Here is a 17,314-nt window from a genome sequence, read left to right on the forward strand (position 1 = left end):
CCTTGCGTCAACTTCTGAATTGTTGCCACTCGATTTGCCACGAAAACCTGAAATTTGGCTGGCTCATCCCGAATCCAAGATAACGCCGTAGACGAATCCGACCAGCAGTAAAACTGACCTGGGAAAATTCCCGTCTCCTTTAAGTTGCGCATAACCTTCGCAAGCAAATGGGCTCCACTCAATTCCAGCTTTGGAATCGACAATGATTTTAGTGGCGCCACTCGAGACTTTGAGCACAAAACATTGCTCGACGACTCCCCTTGCCAGGACACGACATATATGCAAGCACCATATGCTTCCATGCTGGCATCACAAAATCCATGAACCTCTACAATTGTGCTGGAATTATGGACAACGCGAGGAAAGGAAATGCGAGAGATGCTTGCCAAACTGTTTCTCAGGTCAATCCAAGTTGAGTGCAGCGCTGTCGGTAGGCTTTCATCCCAGTCCAAATGTTCTCTCCAAAGCTACTGAAGAAAGATCTTGCACCTGACAATAACAGGATTAATCAATCCAAGAGGGTCGTAGAAACGCGCAATAGTTGACAAAACCGACCGCTTGGAGGGCCTTGAATTTGAGTCCAGCGCGGACAAGGCAAACAGCAGCTGATCCGACGCAGGGTCCCAAGCTAAACGAAGAGTTTTGGTAATGTCGCTTCCATCATGAAACCGTAGAAATTTCTCCACGTCGTCCTCCGGATTTCCATCAAGCACCTCCTGATTACTCGAGCACCATTTTCTAAGCTTAAAGTTACCGCAAGACAGTAGACTTGAAGTTTGGCGCATCTTTTCCATGACCTCTGCGACTGAGTTGCCGCCAGAGATGAGATCATCAACATAGAACTCCTGTTGCAGAGCAGCTGAGCCAAGAGGGTAGGGATTACTCTCGTCGATGGCCAGCTGGTGCATTGCGCGGACCGCTAAAAACGATGCAGCCCTCGTACCGTATGTGACGGTGTCTAATGTGTAGACCTGAACCTCGGACTGGATGGAATCTCGCCATAGGATACACTGGAGACAATTTTCGGGCGGAGATACCTTTACGCAGCGGCACATTTTACAAATGTCACCAGTGAGAGCGACGGGATATGTGCGGAACCGGATCAGTATGTTAAACAATGCTGGCTGAATAACAGGACCTGTCATCATCACATCATTTAAGGAGCATCCAGTTGATGTAGCTACATCGAAAACGACACGGAGCTTTGTCGTGGTACTATCCTCCTTTAAAACGCAGTGATGAGGCAGAAAATACTTGCAGAGGCTACGTGAGTCAGGATGGACTTTGGACATATGCTCTAAATCAGTATACTCCTTCATAAAAGCTGAGTAACGCTCCTTGAGCGCGGGATTACGATCCTGTTTTCGCTCCAAGCTGAGAAATCGTCGATACGCCTGAGTATAGGACTCTCCCAAGTGATCAGAATCATGCTTTAAAGGCAGTCGAACAGAGTACTCCCCTGATGGCAACCGTGAAAAGTGGCTTACGAAATGCACCTCACAATCCACTTCTTCCTTTGTACTCAAGCTAGCCTCCGCACAATTCTCAACTTCCCAAAACATACGAAGAGTTCGATCCAACCTTGCATTCATTCTATCCTCCGAATCCGGAGAATTTTGGGTTGCCGAAAGCGACGAGCTTGATACCCTCTGTCCACCACCAGATACGATCCACCCAAGCCGGGTCTTCTGCAGAAGAGGCAATCCATCTATGAGCTTGATTTGCCCTACGCAGAGAAGGTCATAGAATATGGTCTCGCCAATGAGGAGATATACTCGCTGAGGATTAAAGAATGCGGGATCGGCAAGCTGAATGTTGGAGGGAATGTTCCAATCGGCTACATTAACTGCCAGACTTGGTTGGCTATCTGTGATTGTGGGTGCGATGAGAGCAGTGAGTGTGGTCGAATAGTCCGAAGTGCGAGACTGCATGCAAATGCTGACGGTGGATCCCTCAGAGGACACGCTAGTATCGCCCAGACCAGAAACAAGGGCAGACGATTGAGTTCTCCTAAGCTGAAGCTGCTGGGCGAACCTGGAGGTAACGAGATGAAGCTGAGATCCTGAATCTAGAATAGCGCGACAAGGAACCAAAACGCCAGATCGATTCTTCACCAAAACAACAGCTGTGGCCAGCAGCACAATATCGGAGTGGAGACCTTGGGCAGCAAGAGAGGTAGACGCATGAGACGGCACACTGCTGGCAGAATCCTGAACTGGCGTAATAGCTCCTGGTTGTACTGCTCGTTCTGGAAGAGAACCAGCTGGGGAGCTTTGCGCTATAGATGAGTCGAAGTGCAACAAGGTATGATGCCTCCTTCCGCAAACTCTACACTGGCCACCTGTGCATGCACGAGTCCGATGACCCGATTTTAAGCAGTTAAAACACAGTGACAGCTTCTTCACTTCTTTGTGACGCAGAAAAGGAGATAAATTTGTGAAGATGCTGCACGAGTATATTCCGTGGGCCGCTGAATGGCAGAAAGGGCATCCAGACGGGTCGGCGGAAGAGTTAGAGGCAACAAAGGTTTTCTTAAGGTGTGTAGACTGGCTTTTTCCCACCTGAGCGCTACCAGCGTGTGTCGCTATAGCGTATTGCACGTTCTCCATCTTCTGGCATCACTTCTCCAGGAAATCGTAGAATTCCCCAGCTGTGGGTATCCTGTCCGATGACGCAGTCTCTTCCCATTTGGTTTGGGTCTTCTCATCTAGCTTTTGCAGCAGCATGTGGATTATCATGCATCCAGATATCTCCTCAGCACTTCCTAATGTCTGCAGGGCGCGCGTATGCAAGTTGACTGCGTCCGAAAACTCCCGAAGCCTTTTAGCAGAATGCGAATCTACCTTCTTGAGCCCAAGAATCTCCTTGATGTGTGCCTGGAAAACAAGTCGTTTATTATTAAAACGTCTGCCAAGTATGTCCAGAGCCACACGATAATTGGCACTGGAGAGCTCCAACGATCGAACGGAATCCAGGGCCGCATCCGAGAGACATGAGCGAAGATGTTGGAACTTCTCGATTTCACTGAGATCTGCATCCCCTTCGATGACCGAATTTAACATGGCAATAAAATCCGCATATTCCACATAGCCACCGGAGAAGCTAGGTAGCTTCAGCTCAGGAAGCCGCTGCTTGTGAGCCATGATGATGGTATGACCTCCAGAGCTATTTGGCATGCTAGTGGAATGAGCAGCTACGCGCAAATGTCCTAGTTCGAGAGCCGCCAGCAGCTCGGCTTTCAAAGAAATGAAGAGCGTATCGAACGTTTCACGCAGCTCACTTCCAATCTCGTCTTCATCCAGTGATTCCAACTCATTATGGGACTTGTTGAACTCCTCACGCATTTCAGCCAACATATCGAGGCGCACATCTATATCAGCCGCACTTAAATTGTCGATTTTATTCCCCGAGAATGACTGGCCAAGACGCTGCAGCCGATCATGCAGAGACTGAACTTTACGCTTGTAAAGCCTCAGCCTTTTTGCCTCCATCGCAATATTTCCGCCAGCACCTGTATTCGGCTCTTTGCCCATGCCAACCGGTGTAATACAACGAAACAACGGAAAATGTAAGACCGCTTAAGCGACGGCGAAAGAACGGGAGCGAGAATAGAAGACACGGAAAGTCAAGGGCCGCGGCTGCAGCGGCGCAGAGCAAGAGAGAATCGGCGATTAAGCAACGGAATATTAGACGGCTGCAGTCGCACTGAACTTTCACTTTAACTGTTCTTATTTGCACAAAATGTATTTGTTGGTCGTTAAACGGCACAGCAACGAATATCTTATTCGATTTTTATAGTTTTTAAACGAAACGCGATTAAAAATTGTAGTTAAATCACGTCGGGGTCACCAATGTTTGAGATGCCAAGCTTTTTTGGCACCTATATTTATCCAAATCAGTTAAAGACTTTGATTTAAACGTTATAATGTTTATTTATACCGGCGGCTAGCTGAAGCCAATTGCTCGCTCTTTTGCCCAGCCAGATAAATGTTCACAAGCGGGGGTTCAGTATGCAACCTATGCGGCGAGAGATTAGCATAGAACTACTTGGGCCACGACGGCCGATCAATGCAAGAGCCGACGCAGCAGGTGCAGAGCACCCTTTAACAGGGAGAGCGCAGCAGCACTGCCGAACGCTGGGGACATACATAAGCTTAGGTTTCGATACTCTTATACAACTAGTTACAGCTACATTTAATATTGTGATAGACGCTTAAGTAGCCGCTGGCCCGAACAACAACAAACAAACAACCGAGTTTGGTGGCTGCAAATTCTGTATATTTTAACGAAAGACGGAAGACTCAAAAATGGGACGTGCGCTCGATTTCAATACTAATTTTCGACTTATTTTCATTTTCGTTATAACATATTCTTAAGCCTAACTTATCTAGGGCGGCCAAGCGGGGCGAATTCGACAAGAGCGAGAGAGAGCTTTATTGCGCTCCCGCTTCGCCCTAAACTATCTTACACTAGACTTCAAATTTTATCAAAATATAAAAATTAGCGTCGCGATTCGACAGACTCCTTTTTTGCGACATAACATACGAAAAAATGCACTCACATAACCAAGCGCTCAAACACGGACAACACAACGCACACATAGAAAAATCGAAAATCCACATCAGAGAAATAGTAAAACGCGCTGTCTTCCTGTAATCCCGAGATCCTTCAGATGGTCAGTGGTAAATCATGTGCATGAAGCGATAATGCATTTGGGGTGGCAGAATACGTTAGATCAGGCTTATGAGCAGTATTGGTTTGAATACATGTCCAAGTATGTACGAAATTTCGTAGAAAACTGCATAACATGCAAACTATCAAAGCCTCCATCAAAAAAGATTCAAATGGAATTGCATCCAATTCCGAAAGTCGAAATACCATGGCATATTGCGCATATTGATATAACTGGAAAGCTGAGTGGTAAAAATGATACCAAGGAATATGTCATAGTGCAAATTGATGCGTTCACAAAATTTTTTCGCCTTTATATAATTAGGATGCAAAAAACTGTTTAAAAGCTGTGAAATCGACCATATTGCTTTTTGGGGTACCTAATCGTATCATTGCAGATCAAGGTAAGAGTTTCGCTTGTGGACAATTTCGAGAGTTCTGTTCAAGGCATAAAATATAATTACATTTGATAGCGACAGGTGCAAGTAGGGCCAATGGCCAGGTTGAACGAGTCATCAGCACAGTGAAAAGTATGTTGAGAGCTGTAGAGACAGGTGAACGTTCCTGGCAGGATGCACTATGTGAAGTTCAGTTAGCCATGAATTGTACGACAAACAGGGTAACGAATTTTAGCCCGTTAGAACTATTGATTGGAAGAGAGGCTAGGCCAATGGGCTTGTTGCCTATAAATGATGAAGCTAAAATGGATTGTAAGCACGCAAGAGCTCAGGATAATGTAAATATAGAAAATAGGGCGAAATATGAAAAAGAGTGAGTTGATAGGAATAAGGCCAAGATTGTAAAACAAAAGGTTGGGGATCATGTCTTGCTTAGAAGTGAAGATCGCCATCAGACAAAAATGGATTCTAAATTCAAAGGACCTCTTGTGGTTGCGGAGTTGCTGGAAGGTGACCGAACGTGTAAGTATTTGCAGGAGAGTTTGCGAAGACTGCCGAATGAGCAGATTTCTGACGAGAATATTGAGATAAACGACAGTGGTGAAAAAGACTCTGGCGGTAAGACCCGTTCTCGTACCTAAGAGAGGTGCAGAAAGCATCAAACGCAGGGTCTAGATTTAGTCAACAATATTCATGCCAGGTATGGGTGATATTGTGTGATGGACATTGGATCTGAGGAGATCGTGGCAGTGGCGGTGCAAGGCGTCGCAGGGGTTCTGTCGTTTCTCATTTATGTTGCGGCAGGTCAACTCAGGTCGCTACATCAGCCCTCAACACAAAACGGCCCAAGCGGCCAAGAACCCATACAAGCATAGTATGTGAGAATACATAGTACACACACATTTACGAAACCTGAAAACTCCAAATTATTTTGATTCATTATCATGTCATATCATATCCTTTTGTGTTAAATAATCATATAATCTCCAAGGTATATTATAATAATAAATATTATAATAATAAATTAAATAATAAAAAAAAAGAACAAAAAATAACAAAATAAATACATAGTCCATAAAAAAATTAAATCAATTAAAAATATCATAACATATAACATATTATTTTATGTATCATAATTATATAATTTTCACGCTATAAATCTATGTATATACATATCAAAATATTTTGTCACACTGTTTGGAAGGAGTTCAACCACAAATCATATCATATCCTTTTTTGTATTAAAATCATATCATCTTCATCAATAATAATCTAATAACGAATTAATAAGTAATAAATAATAAAAAAAAAATAATTAATAAAATAATTAAATAGATAAATATATCCATATATCCATAAAAAAAACGAAAAGAATCGTGTGAGTCGCGTCCCCAGAAGCGACTCACACGACTACTATACCCGTACTCAGTCAGTATATACATTTTTGAGCTTATGATTTTTTAGAATTTTAGAAAAAAAAAAAATTTACATTTTACATTTTTTTGCTACATATGTTATCTACATCTACATCTACAATGTATATTTTACATCTAACATGTAGATTATAGATGTAGCATTCATATTCTACAACTCCACCGCTAGGGGTTGTTCGCGCACTGAACGCAGCAGAGTGTGCCAGCGAGAAGGAAAATGAGTAGCGTGCCTGGCAGGGGGGGGGCGGAGGAAACAACTGAAAATGAATTTCGTCATTCTGGCTATAATCTGTCTGCCACAGATTTTCGTCCTTTTTGGGGGCGGAATGGGGCGGGGCGAAATTTTGTAATACACTTGTAGCAGTGTGATATCACATGAGTCTGGAAACCAAATTTGGTTACCCTAGCTCTTATAGTCTCTGAGATCCAGGCGCTCATCGAGACGGACAGACGGACGGACGGACGGACGGACAGACGAACAGACGGACACGGCTATATCGACTCGGCTATTGATGCTGATCAAGAATATATATACTTTATGGGGTCGGAAACGTTACCTTCTCTGCATTACACACAACCACTTTTACCACAATCTAATATACCCCTTAACTCTTTTTTAAGTACGGGTATAAAAAATTAAAACATAAAAAAAATAAAGTACTACAAAAATTTGTAAATCCCGAAATCTATCAGAAAAAGTCTTTTGGTCCACAGCAGAAAGAAAAAGTTCAATTTTGTTTAGTGTAATCAAAACAGGATCATGAGTTAGTACTGAGATAATTTTCTGGCGTATTTCCTCATGCTCAACTTTCCAAACGAAACTATTAGTTTTGGAGGTTAACTGATATAAAGGTTTCATCTGTTCAAAAAACTGTGGAACAAACTTACGGAAGTAAGATGCTAAGCCTATAAATTGTCTCAATTGTGTAACAGTCTTTGGTTCAGATAGTCCAGCCAGAGCTTGTATTTTCTGCGGATTTGGTTCAATACTAACGTCTTTGACCAAGTATTTAAGATATTCTATGTCTTTGGTTCAGATAGTCCAGCCAGAGTTTGTATTTTCTGCGGATTTGGTTCAATACTAACGTCTTTGACCAAGTATTTAAGATATTCTATTTCAGTTTTAAGAAATGAGCATTTTTTTATATTAAATGAAAATCCTGCTTCCGATAGAGCCATAAACAAAATCGCCAATATTTCAAATGCTTCCTTTTTTTGACCTCGCGACTATCACTACATCATCAAAATAAACAATTGCATAGGAGTACGCCAAGTCACCCAGTGCTCGCGCTATAGCTCGCTGAAAAATCGAAGAGGCACTTTTTAGCCCAAATGGCATAGATAGAAACTCGTACTGGCCCTCGAGAGTTACAAAAGCGGTTCGCTCTATGGATCCTGCATCTATTGGAATCTGTTAAAACCCACTTACCATGTCTAAGCCAGATAAGTATTTACCCCCACGCAATCTGTTAACTTGATCTGATATCAGCGGCAAAGGGTATCTGTCAGCCACTGTATTTGAATTGAGCTCTCGATAACACTACTCGACGCGAGCTTTCCTCAAGGAACAAAACAAACTTTTTCTTAAAGATTTGGGGCTTGGAAATGGTTTGATGATATTTTTTTTTCTATGGCAGAGATTTTTTTTTTTAAGAATATTTAAAAACTGGTAACTTTTTTAAGCTTTTTTCAGAGTTAGCGCTTTTTTCACATAACTCTTGTATCTTACGTCTGGTTGTAAAGAACTTTGCTATTTTGGAAAGATAATTAAAACAGCTAGAAGTTAAGCCCAAACACTTTGTGATTTCAGCCTACAGTCTGGAAAACATAAATAAAAATAAAAAATTAAGATTTTTGTGCGGTATTTTCTACGAAATTTTGACTTTAAAAACTCAAGAAAAGTCGAAAAAAATTATATCCAAAGCAAACGCAAAAGGTTTGCACCTCTGAAAAAAGCTTAAAAAAATACCAGACTTCAAAAATTCTTAAAAAAAAGTTCTGCCATATAAAAAAAACATAATTCTTTAAAAAAATTTAAAGTCCCATATCTATCAGAAAAAGTCAGTTTGGATCCTTGAGGAAAAAAAAAGTTCGATTTTATCGAGTAGTGATATCAATACAAAATATTTTTTTTCTATAAAGGTAATTTCTTATTGTTTTGTAGCCAAATACGGAAATAATTTCAGTAATTTAGATTTTGTCGAGTTGTGCAATTGACCATTGAACATCGACAGCCCATCACCATCACATATTCGGTGCAGTAGAACGCAGTCACCGAACATTCAACGAGTATGTTCGCTCATACATATCGAGTGAAAAGAATAATTGGGACGAATGGCTAAAGTACTTTACATACTGATACAATACAACACCATCCACAGTACATGGGTATTGCCCAGTTGAACTGGTGTTTGGTAAAAAACCTTAAGATTTATGTATTCTTAGAAGAAACTAAGGTTAGTCCAGTATACAACCATGAAACGTACGCTAATGAAGTAAAATACATATTACAGATAGCTAATAGTATATATAAATTATTATTAGAAAATGCAAACACTAGACAAAAAGTATATTATGACAGGTATCTAAATAGCATACAAATAAATATAGGCGATTTAGTATTAGTCAAAAATGATACAGGACATAAAAAATATTACCAATAAAAGGGACCATAAAAGGTAATAGGAGTAAAAGATAGGAATAACTACATATTAAAAGATAGATATAAAAGTACAACAGTAAACAACAATAGATTAAAACGGGGAGGAACGTTTGAGTCACTTCTTTGGACGCGTCTCTACTTTTAAACCCGTACTCAGTCAGTATATAAATTTTGAGCTTATGATTTCTGTACATCTACATCTAATATGTTTATTCTACATTTGAAATGTAGATTATACGTCCAAAATGTAGTTTGTATTGCCACCGGTGCTGTTGCCACCGACTGGTTCTCTTTCATTGTTGAACAGCAGCCTTGCTCATCCAAGAACTCGTGGTCCTCAACTTATAATGCTGCTCTCTCCATTGAGCCTACTCGTACAACCGTAGCTGTAGTTTGGCTTTTAAGCCGCTCGTCGGCAAGCTCAGACTAACTATTTGCAGCGAATTGCATGACAACCCAATAGTCGGTCTAATTGATCTGCCCCGCTATAATATATTGATCAGAATACCAAACCTTTTCCACAGCGCAATTTAAAGTTAACGCGCTTAAATAATCCGTTATGTGTATAGTTTAAATTCAAATATTATATCCCATTTACGATACTTATTTACTATACTTAATTATATTTTAACAGATTAAAACATTAAAATTGGCAATTTTGTACATAAACTACTTAGAGGATCTTCTGGATGGAGATCAGGATGAAAAAGGCGTGTTTCTTGCAGAGCTTAATCCGGCACATCACAAAACATGTTGCGATCAGAATAAGTGTCTAAAAAGTGATTTTCAAGTAAGATTAATTTATAACAATGATTATACCCAGTACTTAAAGAATACCGCGCTATACTAAATTTGAGTAAGATTGGTAGATAATTACACATGGTTTTGAATTTGATTTATATGTATATGTTTGTGCTTTATTCCCGTGCAGGGCGGATGGTGGGTGATTGTTCATAAGAGCCTGCTGTTAGGCACGATTTATGAGGGTTTAATTGTGGACCCGGAAACTAGACAGACCAACAGAAAAACACTTGTGCGTTCGATTGACTTCCAATAATAAATGAGCCCGCATATTCTCCGCTCATAACAGAATATAAGACAACAAGATTTAACAATTCAAGAGCGTGATTTCATACATTTCTTTTTGTTAGAAGTTATAAATATAGGCAAGCAACTGATTTGCCTTAACATCGGCCGCGTTGACAGCCTATAGGTTTTAATCTATTGGATTAGGCGCCAAGCGGTGGATCGGTCGCTTGTTGGCCCCCGCCTTAGTCCTGATCACGGCCACGCCTACCTTCTCGTCAGCTCCTGGGATTACCTTCTCCACTATACCTGTGAGTTAGGAATTGGATCGATGCAAATAGCTAAGATAGAGAGTAACAAATCTACAATTCTTTGTCATCAACACTGGAAATTTTGCATTATGGGCTAGAGGAGCATTTAATAGTCGATCGCCTACTCGAACCAACGAAAACAAACATCAGCCCACTTGTTCTCCCAAAGTGAAGGAAGTTAAGTTTTGAGGTGATGCCTGCAACTTGAATAACCTTTTTATTTGTTCAATTTCCTTCGAAAATGCGTCTCTTTAGACAGCTTCCACTGCTGTTAGAAACGCTGCGACAAGCTCGTCTGATGACGGACACGTAGTAGTCCATTTTACTCCTTTTTATTAGGGTGAGGATGTGTTGGATTGTGTTCGACATCGACCGCGATAAACGCAGTGATACCTTCTTCGTCTCTTATGAAGTATCCGCTTCTGTCAAACGTAAATGAAGATTTTGAGGCCAATATATGGATTCTTTCTGCAAGAATGACGGACCATTGAACCAAAATAGTGAATCTAAGTCTGCTACTGATGATCCCCGAGATACTAGATCTGCAGGACTTTCTTTGGTGGGCACATGTTTTCATGAGACTGTCGAAGTGATGTCCTGTATCTTTGCACGACTTGAAACAAAGGTCATTAGCTGGGAGGGCTGAGCTTGCAGCCAATGTAGAACCACTTCCGAATCGGACCAAAATATAACCTTTTCTACGGGACAATTAATAATAGATAAAACTTCCCTCCACATCTTTGCCAAAAGATAAGCGGCACATAGCTTTAACCTTGGGACTGTTTTTGTCTTTAAGGGTGCCACCCTTAAATTTGCCGTTAATAAGATGACACTGAAACAATGACTAATGTTGAGCTCGTTTCAGTATACGCCACCACCCACACGGCCGTCTAACTTTGAGCCATCAGTGTATACGTGGATCGCATTTTCGGGTCCAGGTTCAGTCCTCCCTTAGTAGGATTGATACCTGGAAGGGCGTCGAGAGGTGATCACTCGGTATAGAGTAATCTGTCCCCTCCGATAGTTGCGGGAGTCTCGTCAAGATTCCCGAGTGTCCAAACGTGAATGCTTTCCAGAGTTTGGATTCTCTCATTCTGAGAGCGGAAAGAGTTGCCACCCCTTTCCCGATGAGTTCTACAGGGAGAAGGTACAGCATGGTATCGAGGGCTTCGCTTGGGGTTGTGCGTAGTCCGCCCGTTATGCATAGCTCTGCCATGCGTTTGACACGGCTGAGTTTGCTAAGGTGCCATTCCCCATTTGAGTCCGATGGTTTTTCTGCAGGTATAGAGAGCCACAGTGGCCTTCTTTACCCTATCCTCTATGCTCAGTTTCCAATCGAGCTTCCTATCGAGGATCAGACCAAGATACTTGGCATTATTGCTAAAAACTAGCGCTTCCCCATAGAGTTTTGGGGGAATCAGAGTCGGAATCTTGTACTTCCTGGTGAAAAGTACTGAGTTCCGTTTGGTACGGATTAACACCTAGCCCGCATTTTTCTGCCCATTGGGACAGTTTTATGAGAGTGCTTGTCATGCACTCGCATAGCGTCTATAGCCTCTATCTCTCGCAGCAGTTCATTTACTGCTACGTTCCATAGGAGGGGCGAGAGGACTCCGCCCTGCGGCGTACCTCTTCTGACAAACATGGTGGAAGTTGACGTCCCCAGTGAGGCCTCAACGGTCCTGCATCGAAGCTTCTGATCGATGAGACTCACCGTCCGGGAATCAGTCCCCAGGTCCGTCAGTGCACCCGTGATGGCGGTCGGGATTATGTTGTTAAAAGCGCCTTCTATGTCAAGAAAGGCCACAAGTGTGTACTCCTTACAGTTAAGGGACGTTTCAATGATCGATATGATCGCGTGTAGGGCCGTTTCGGTGGATCTTCTTTTCCGATAGGCGTGCTGAGAATCAGAGATTAGATTGGGCGGAATACTCGCCCTGAGATGCAACCCTAAAAGCCGTTCCATCGTCTTTAAAAGAAAGGACGAAAGACTTATTGGTCTGAAATCTTTGCGGGCAGTGTGCGAGGGTTTACCGGCCTTAGGTATAAAAACGACTTTGGTCTGAAGCCATGTGTCTGGGATTTGTCCGTGAGAGAAGACTCCCTCGTAAATCTGTTTGTGCCGGCGTGAATCAGTTGGGCTGGGATGATGCCATCTGTTCCCGCAGACTTGTATGGCTTACAGCTTTTAATTGCCCAGGATATGTTCTCCTGACTTATCATGCTTAGAATGGATCTTGAGGCAACAGAAGGAGGTGTGCTGTAGTTTGGTCTGTTTACAACGCAGCCTGGGAAGTGTGTGTTGAGGAGAAGGTTAAGCGATTCATTGCTGGACGTCGTCCATGACTGATCAGCTTTCTTCAGGTACCCCAAGGTTGGGGTCGACTTCGATAGTATTTTGCGCAAGCGTGAAGCTTCGGAGTTACTTTCGATTTCACTGCAGAACTTACGCCATGAGGCGCGTTTGGCTTTCCTAAGTTCCTTGTTATAGGTTGACAGACTGACTTTGTACTCGTACCAGTTCTGCTCAACATTTAGAGCTTTGGCTCTGTGGAAGAGTCTCCGTGAGGCTTTCCGGAGTTCCCCCAGTTTCGGAGTCCACCATTCTGGCTTCTTTCGGCCCTTCGATTTAGTAGGGGGACAGGATTTGTCGAGAACCGCATTGCAGGCGTCGGTAAATGTTTTCACCAGATTGGTCGTGGTCTCCCGTAAGATATCTCTTCCGGACGGGGACTCAGGGAGAATACGGCCCATGTGGTCTGAGTAACGAGTCCAGTGTGTTCGCCTGAGGTTCCGGAATTGGACTGGGCTCGGTATGGAGAATGAGAAAACAGTTTCCACGTGCCTGTAGTCCGAGAAGGACTACTACTTCAAGGATCCTCCAGGATACTATGTTATTCTGTATCGTGTGAGAGGCAAGTGTGAGGTCTAGGACCTCCTCGCGATTTTTAATAATAAAGGTGGGATCGTTCCCCCGGTTTAATATGACCATCTGAGTGGTCAGTATATTCATTGGTGTTCATTGTTTATTGGTGTCAGTACTTCCCCACTGACTGTGGTGTGCGCTGGCGTCGCATCCCACAATTAGGCCGATGTCCTTGGCCTCGCAGTCTGCGATGAGAGACCTTAGGGGCGCCTGTGGAGGAGGGTCAGGTTGGTCGTGACCCATGTATGTGGAGCACATCCTCAGTGAGCTCTCCTGGCCTTCGAGGCTCACCGCTGTGTGGTCTTCGTTGCTGAAATTTGGGAGCAAAAATAAGTGTAACTTTCTTTCTGCAAGTATGCAGGTACGGGTTTTACCTGTGGTGTCAGCTACGTATAGCTTATAGTCTTGAGTCCTCAGACCGGAGACCCTGTTCCGAGGATCCAGGGCTCTTGAATGAGGACAAAGTCGGCTCCATCCTTGGCTAGGTGGAGCAGTAGGGCAGCGCATGCTGCCTTACAATGATGGAGGTTTATCTGCAGGAGTGTCAGGGAAATTCCCGAGATTCAGCTCCACCATTGTGTTGTCGGCATCGTTCTCGGTGGATCCATTGTCCTCTCCTACATCGATGCATCCGAGAGCCCTGGCTAGGTCGCTTGCATCCGACTCGTAGCGGTCCAAGATGTCGTCCGATATCTCGGACGCTAAGTCCCACGCCGCGGTTTGGCTTTCCGCTTCCGAGACCTCTGGCTGCTCGATATCTGGCTGGATCTGTGCTTGCATGCCCTTAGAGTCGGATTTGTAGGCGGCTATGGTCACCTTCCAGTAGCCACAGTCCACTACTCTGTCCGACTTCTTCAGAAGTACGAGAGACTCTTCATTGAGGACGAGGATTATCTGGCGCCTCTGTCCAGTTACCTCATCCACCTTAGCCATCTTCCAATCGGCTGTAGAAAGGTGGGTGTTGTAGACCTGCAGCACCTTTATGATCTTCTCCGGCTCTGCAGTCTTCACCGAGAACCACGCTCTGGCCCCCGGTCTGCTGGGGATGTCTTCCCATTTGACGGCCTCCAATTTGGCCCCTGGGTAGACCTCTTTGAGCGCCACCACTGCCTTCGTGTAAAGGGCCGCCGAGCGAGCATCTTGGCAGGCGATGGCTTTCACCGTGCTTTGGTGCCAGCCGGCGTCTCGAATTTAGGCAGTGGCGCGCTATTCTCCGCGAGCTCCTCCAGAAATCTGTCCTGGAGCTCTGCATCGACCAGATGCCATTTGTCCCGAGGGACATTACCGTCCTTGCCGGTTTTGTCGGGTTGGTTTTCGCCGGGTTGGTTTTCGCCCGCTTGGCTTGCTGGGCTTGGCCTGGCTGTATAGCGGGACCCTCCGCTGAGCGTTGCCACTTGGTCGGGGCCTTGGCTGCACCCTTTCCGGCTTTGGCTGGCTGAAAATCCAGGATTATCGAGCTGGCCCATAGCCTCTGCTCCAACCACTTTTCCGACGACTTGAAATCCGGGTCGTCGTTGGACAGGATGAAAGGAGCGCTCCTCCTGTCTTGGTAGGACGGCTTCTTCCCTGTGGTGCAGTACCTCCGCCTGCCGAGTTTGACGGGAGTTCCCCGGTCACAGGGCACTTTCCAGCCGCGATTACGCTCTGCTTGGCAGCCACCCCGATAACCCCGAAGGTGGGGGGCATGTCAGTTACGCAGGAGCGCCCTCGGATCCGAATCAACTTCAGGCCATCGTGAAAGTGTTGTTCCCATCTAGGGCTAGCAACCTCAGCCTTGACAGTGAGGCACCAACTCCAGATACAGCCAGTAATGGCTGCAGAGCTCCTCGCCGCGGCCCGCAGGATGAAGGCAAACAAGGCTCCAGCACCTGGTGCTCATCCCAAAACCCGGGAAATCCCCAGAGGACCCTTCCTCATACAAACCGATATGCCTGATCGATGCATTGGCGAATATCTTGGAGCAAATCATATGCTGCACATTGGTGATGGCGCTAGATGAGGCAGGAGGGTTATCTGCCAACCAGTTCGGTTTTCGGAAAGGGAAGTCAACGGTGGACGCCATAGACTGGGTTGTCCGGATAATGGCTGAAGCGGTAGAAGGACCTCGATGGAAGGTTGGCACGAAAGAGTACTGCTTGATTGCCACTCTGGATATCAAGAACGCCTTTAACTCGGTGAGTTGGGACTCCATCATCGACTCACTGATCCAGCGGGGCATACCTCGATACCTCCAGGAGATCGTGGGTGGATACTTCAGGGAAAGACGGCTAAGATTCGACACGGCTACTGGCACTCAAATTCACAGCGTTTCGGCAGGCGTCCCACAAGGATCGGGGATGGGCTCACTGCTATGGAACATAGTGTACGACAAGGTGACGCGGCTTGCACTACCAACAGGATGCCAGGTAACGTGCTACGCGGACGACGTGGCACTCTCGGTAGTGGCCAAGCATTTGCACATGACAGAGGCAAATTGCAACGTGGCTATCAAACTGATCGCAGACTGGCTACTGACTGCTGGGCTCGAGCTAGATGCGCACAAAACGGTGGCAGTGCTGGTTAGTACTCGTGCGTTGGTGGAGATAGAGCAAATTCGGATTGGAGACCAAACAATTGCGTCAAAAAGAGCCATCCGCTATCTGGGCGTTATGATCGACACCAGGCTCTGTTTCCGGAAGCACCTAAGCGGCGTGCAGGAGAAAGCGGCAAATACGAGCCGGGACCGTTCCCAAGCTGTGAATACTCGGGGACCGAAACAAGAGAGGAGGATGCTGCTGACCAGCGTCGTTCGCTCAGACATAACTTACGCTGAAGCAGTATGGGCGGAGGGCGCTAAAGACGCCAGCTAAACCAGGGGCGTGAAGTCCATCCACCGTCTCTGCGTTTCGGAGGAAAATGCGCTCCGTGAGAGACGAGTGTTGCGGAAGAAAATGCGCTCCGAGTAGGAAGGAAAGCAGCAAAGAGTAAAGTGTAGAGGAATCGTACGCTCTAACACAGTAATCAATGCATTCCAAATAGACGGTATATAGCAGGGATAGTTGTATGTTGTATGTGCGCTCTAAAAACTACAGAAGTCAATGCTTACCAAAGCCTCGGGGAGCGAATCTACCCTTGGCAGTCCAAGACAGGAATGGTTCTGATTGCTCTGGCGAGGCTTCTTTTATTGCCAAAAGTCAGCTGTTGGCTCCCTTCTTTGGCACTAGCACGTTGCCATGATCAGCTGCTAGTGTGGCCATTGGGTTCTGATGGCTGGGCACACTGTTGGCGCGTGGATTTAAAAAGCCGTGATGTTTGTTGGTTGTTTGTTGTGTGTTTTTAATTCAATTATTCTTCATTTTTTGTTTCTTATAAATGTCGTAATATAGGAATGGAATAGGAACGCCCAGCAGCGCTGGGCGTCACACTATGGCACTCCGTTGGCAGGTGGCAGTCATCCAGCAACCTAGTTAAAGCGATGATAGGAAACAAAGTGGTATGGGCGGCAGTAACCAATTTGGCTGCCGCCGCGATGAAAGAACTCCGGAGATGTGAGCGCCTTGGAAGGGAGACAGCTTAAGAGGAACCATCGTCCCTGCGAAGCAATGCTTCGCGGCCGTCCCGCAGGGACACGGTTAATTTAATTTATAATTTAACTAGCGGATCCGGCGAACGTTGCATCGCCCCATTTTAACGCCTTCAGATAAACTCTACATTGATTAATCCAACAGACTATCCAAGATTGGCTTTGCGATTTTTTGTATGAATGCAGCTGTCCAGCGATTTGATCTTGAATAATGGATTTCAAGCTATTGACATCATTCGTCTCGACCCGTCTGACGATTTTCCGACAGTACACTAATTTTTCAGCTACGCCTTTTTATCCGTTTGTTCCACATGAAAATCATTTC

The 17,314-nt window shown here is 44.8% G+C and overlaps 3 protein-coding genes across 3 annotated transcripts in view; 1 reads left to right on the forward strand and 2 right to left on the reverse strand.

The window, feature by feature from the left end:
* Positions 1-467: 467 nt before the first annotated feature.
* On the reverse strand, positions 468-1,931 carry LOC121404353. The gene has a single exon (XM_041593668.1). The coding sequence runs from the start codon at positions 1,929-1,931 to the stop codon at positions 468-470; it is 1,464 nt and encodes a 487-aa protein (XP_041449602.1).
* Positions 1,932-2,618: 687 nt separating this feature from the next.
* On the reverse strand, positions 2,619-3,533 carry LOC121404354. Its single transcript, XM_041593669.1, has one exon. The coding sequence runs from the start codon at positions 3,531-3,533 to the stop codon at positions 2,619-2,621; it is 915 nt and encodes a 304-aa protein (XP_041449603.1).
* Positions 3,534-5,285: 1,752 nt separating this feature from the next.
* Positions 5,286-17,314, forward strand: part of LOC111075659 (heart- and neural crest derivatives-expressed protein 2) — a 40,381-nt gene continuing 28,352 nt past the window's right edge. Inside the window, exons 1-3 of the mRNA XM_022369099.2 lie at positions 5,286-5,442; positions 5,506-5,591; positions 9,799-9,954. Coding sequence (XP_022224791.2) covers positions 5,433-5,442; positions 5,506-5,591; positions 9,799-9,954 — 252 coding nt within the window. The 5' untranslated portion in view covers positions 5,286-5,432. The remainder of the gene's footprint in view (positions 5,443-5,505; positions 5,592-9,798; positions 9,955-17,314) is intronic.

This window comes from Drosophila obscura, unplaced genomic scaffold (assembly GCF_018151105.1).
Source record: "Drosophila obscura isolate BZ-5 IFL unplaced genomic scaffold, ASM1815110v1 contig_193, whole genome shotgun sequence".
NCBI lineage: Eukaryota > Metazoa > Arthropoda > Insecta > Diptera > Drosophilidae > Drosophila > Drosophila obscura.

Bases quoted from the DNA above. Each gene is read 5' to 3' on its own strand.
- LOC121404353 (XM_041593668.1), bottom strand. From the start codon at position 1,931: ATGCAGTCTCGCACTTCGGACTATTCGACCACACTCACTGCTCTCATC.
- LOC121404354 (XM_041593669.1), bottom strand. From the start codon at position 3,533: ATGGGCAAAGAGCCGAATACAGGTGCTGGCGGAAATATTGCGATGGAG.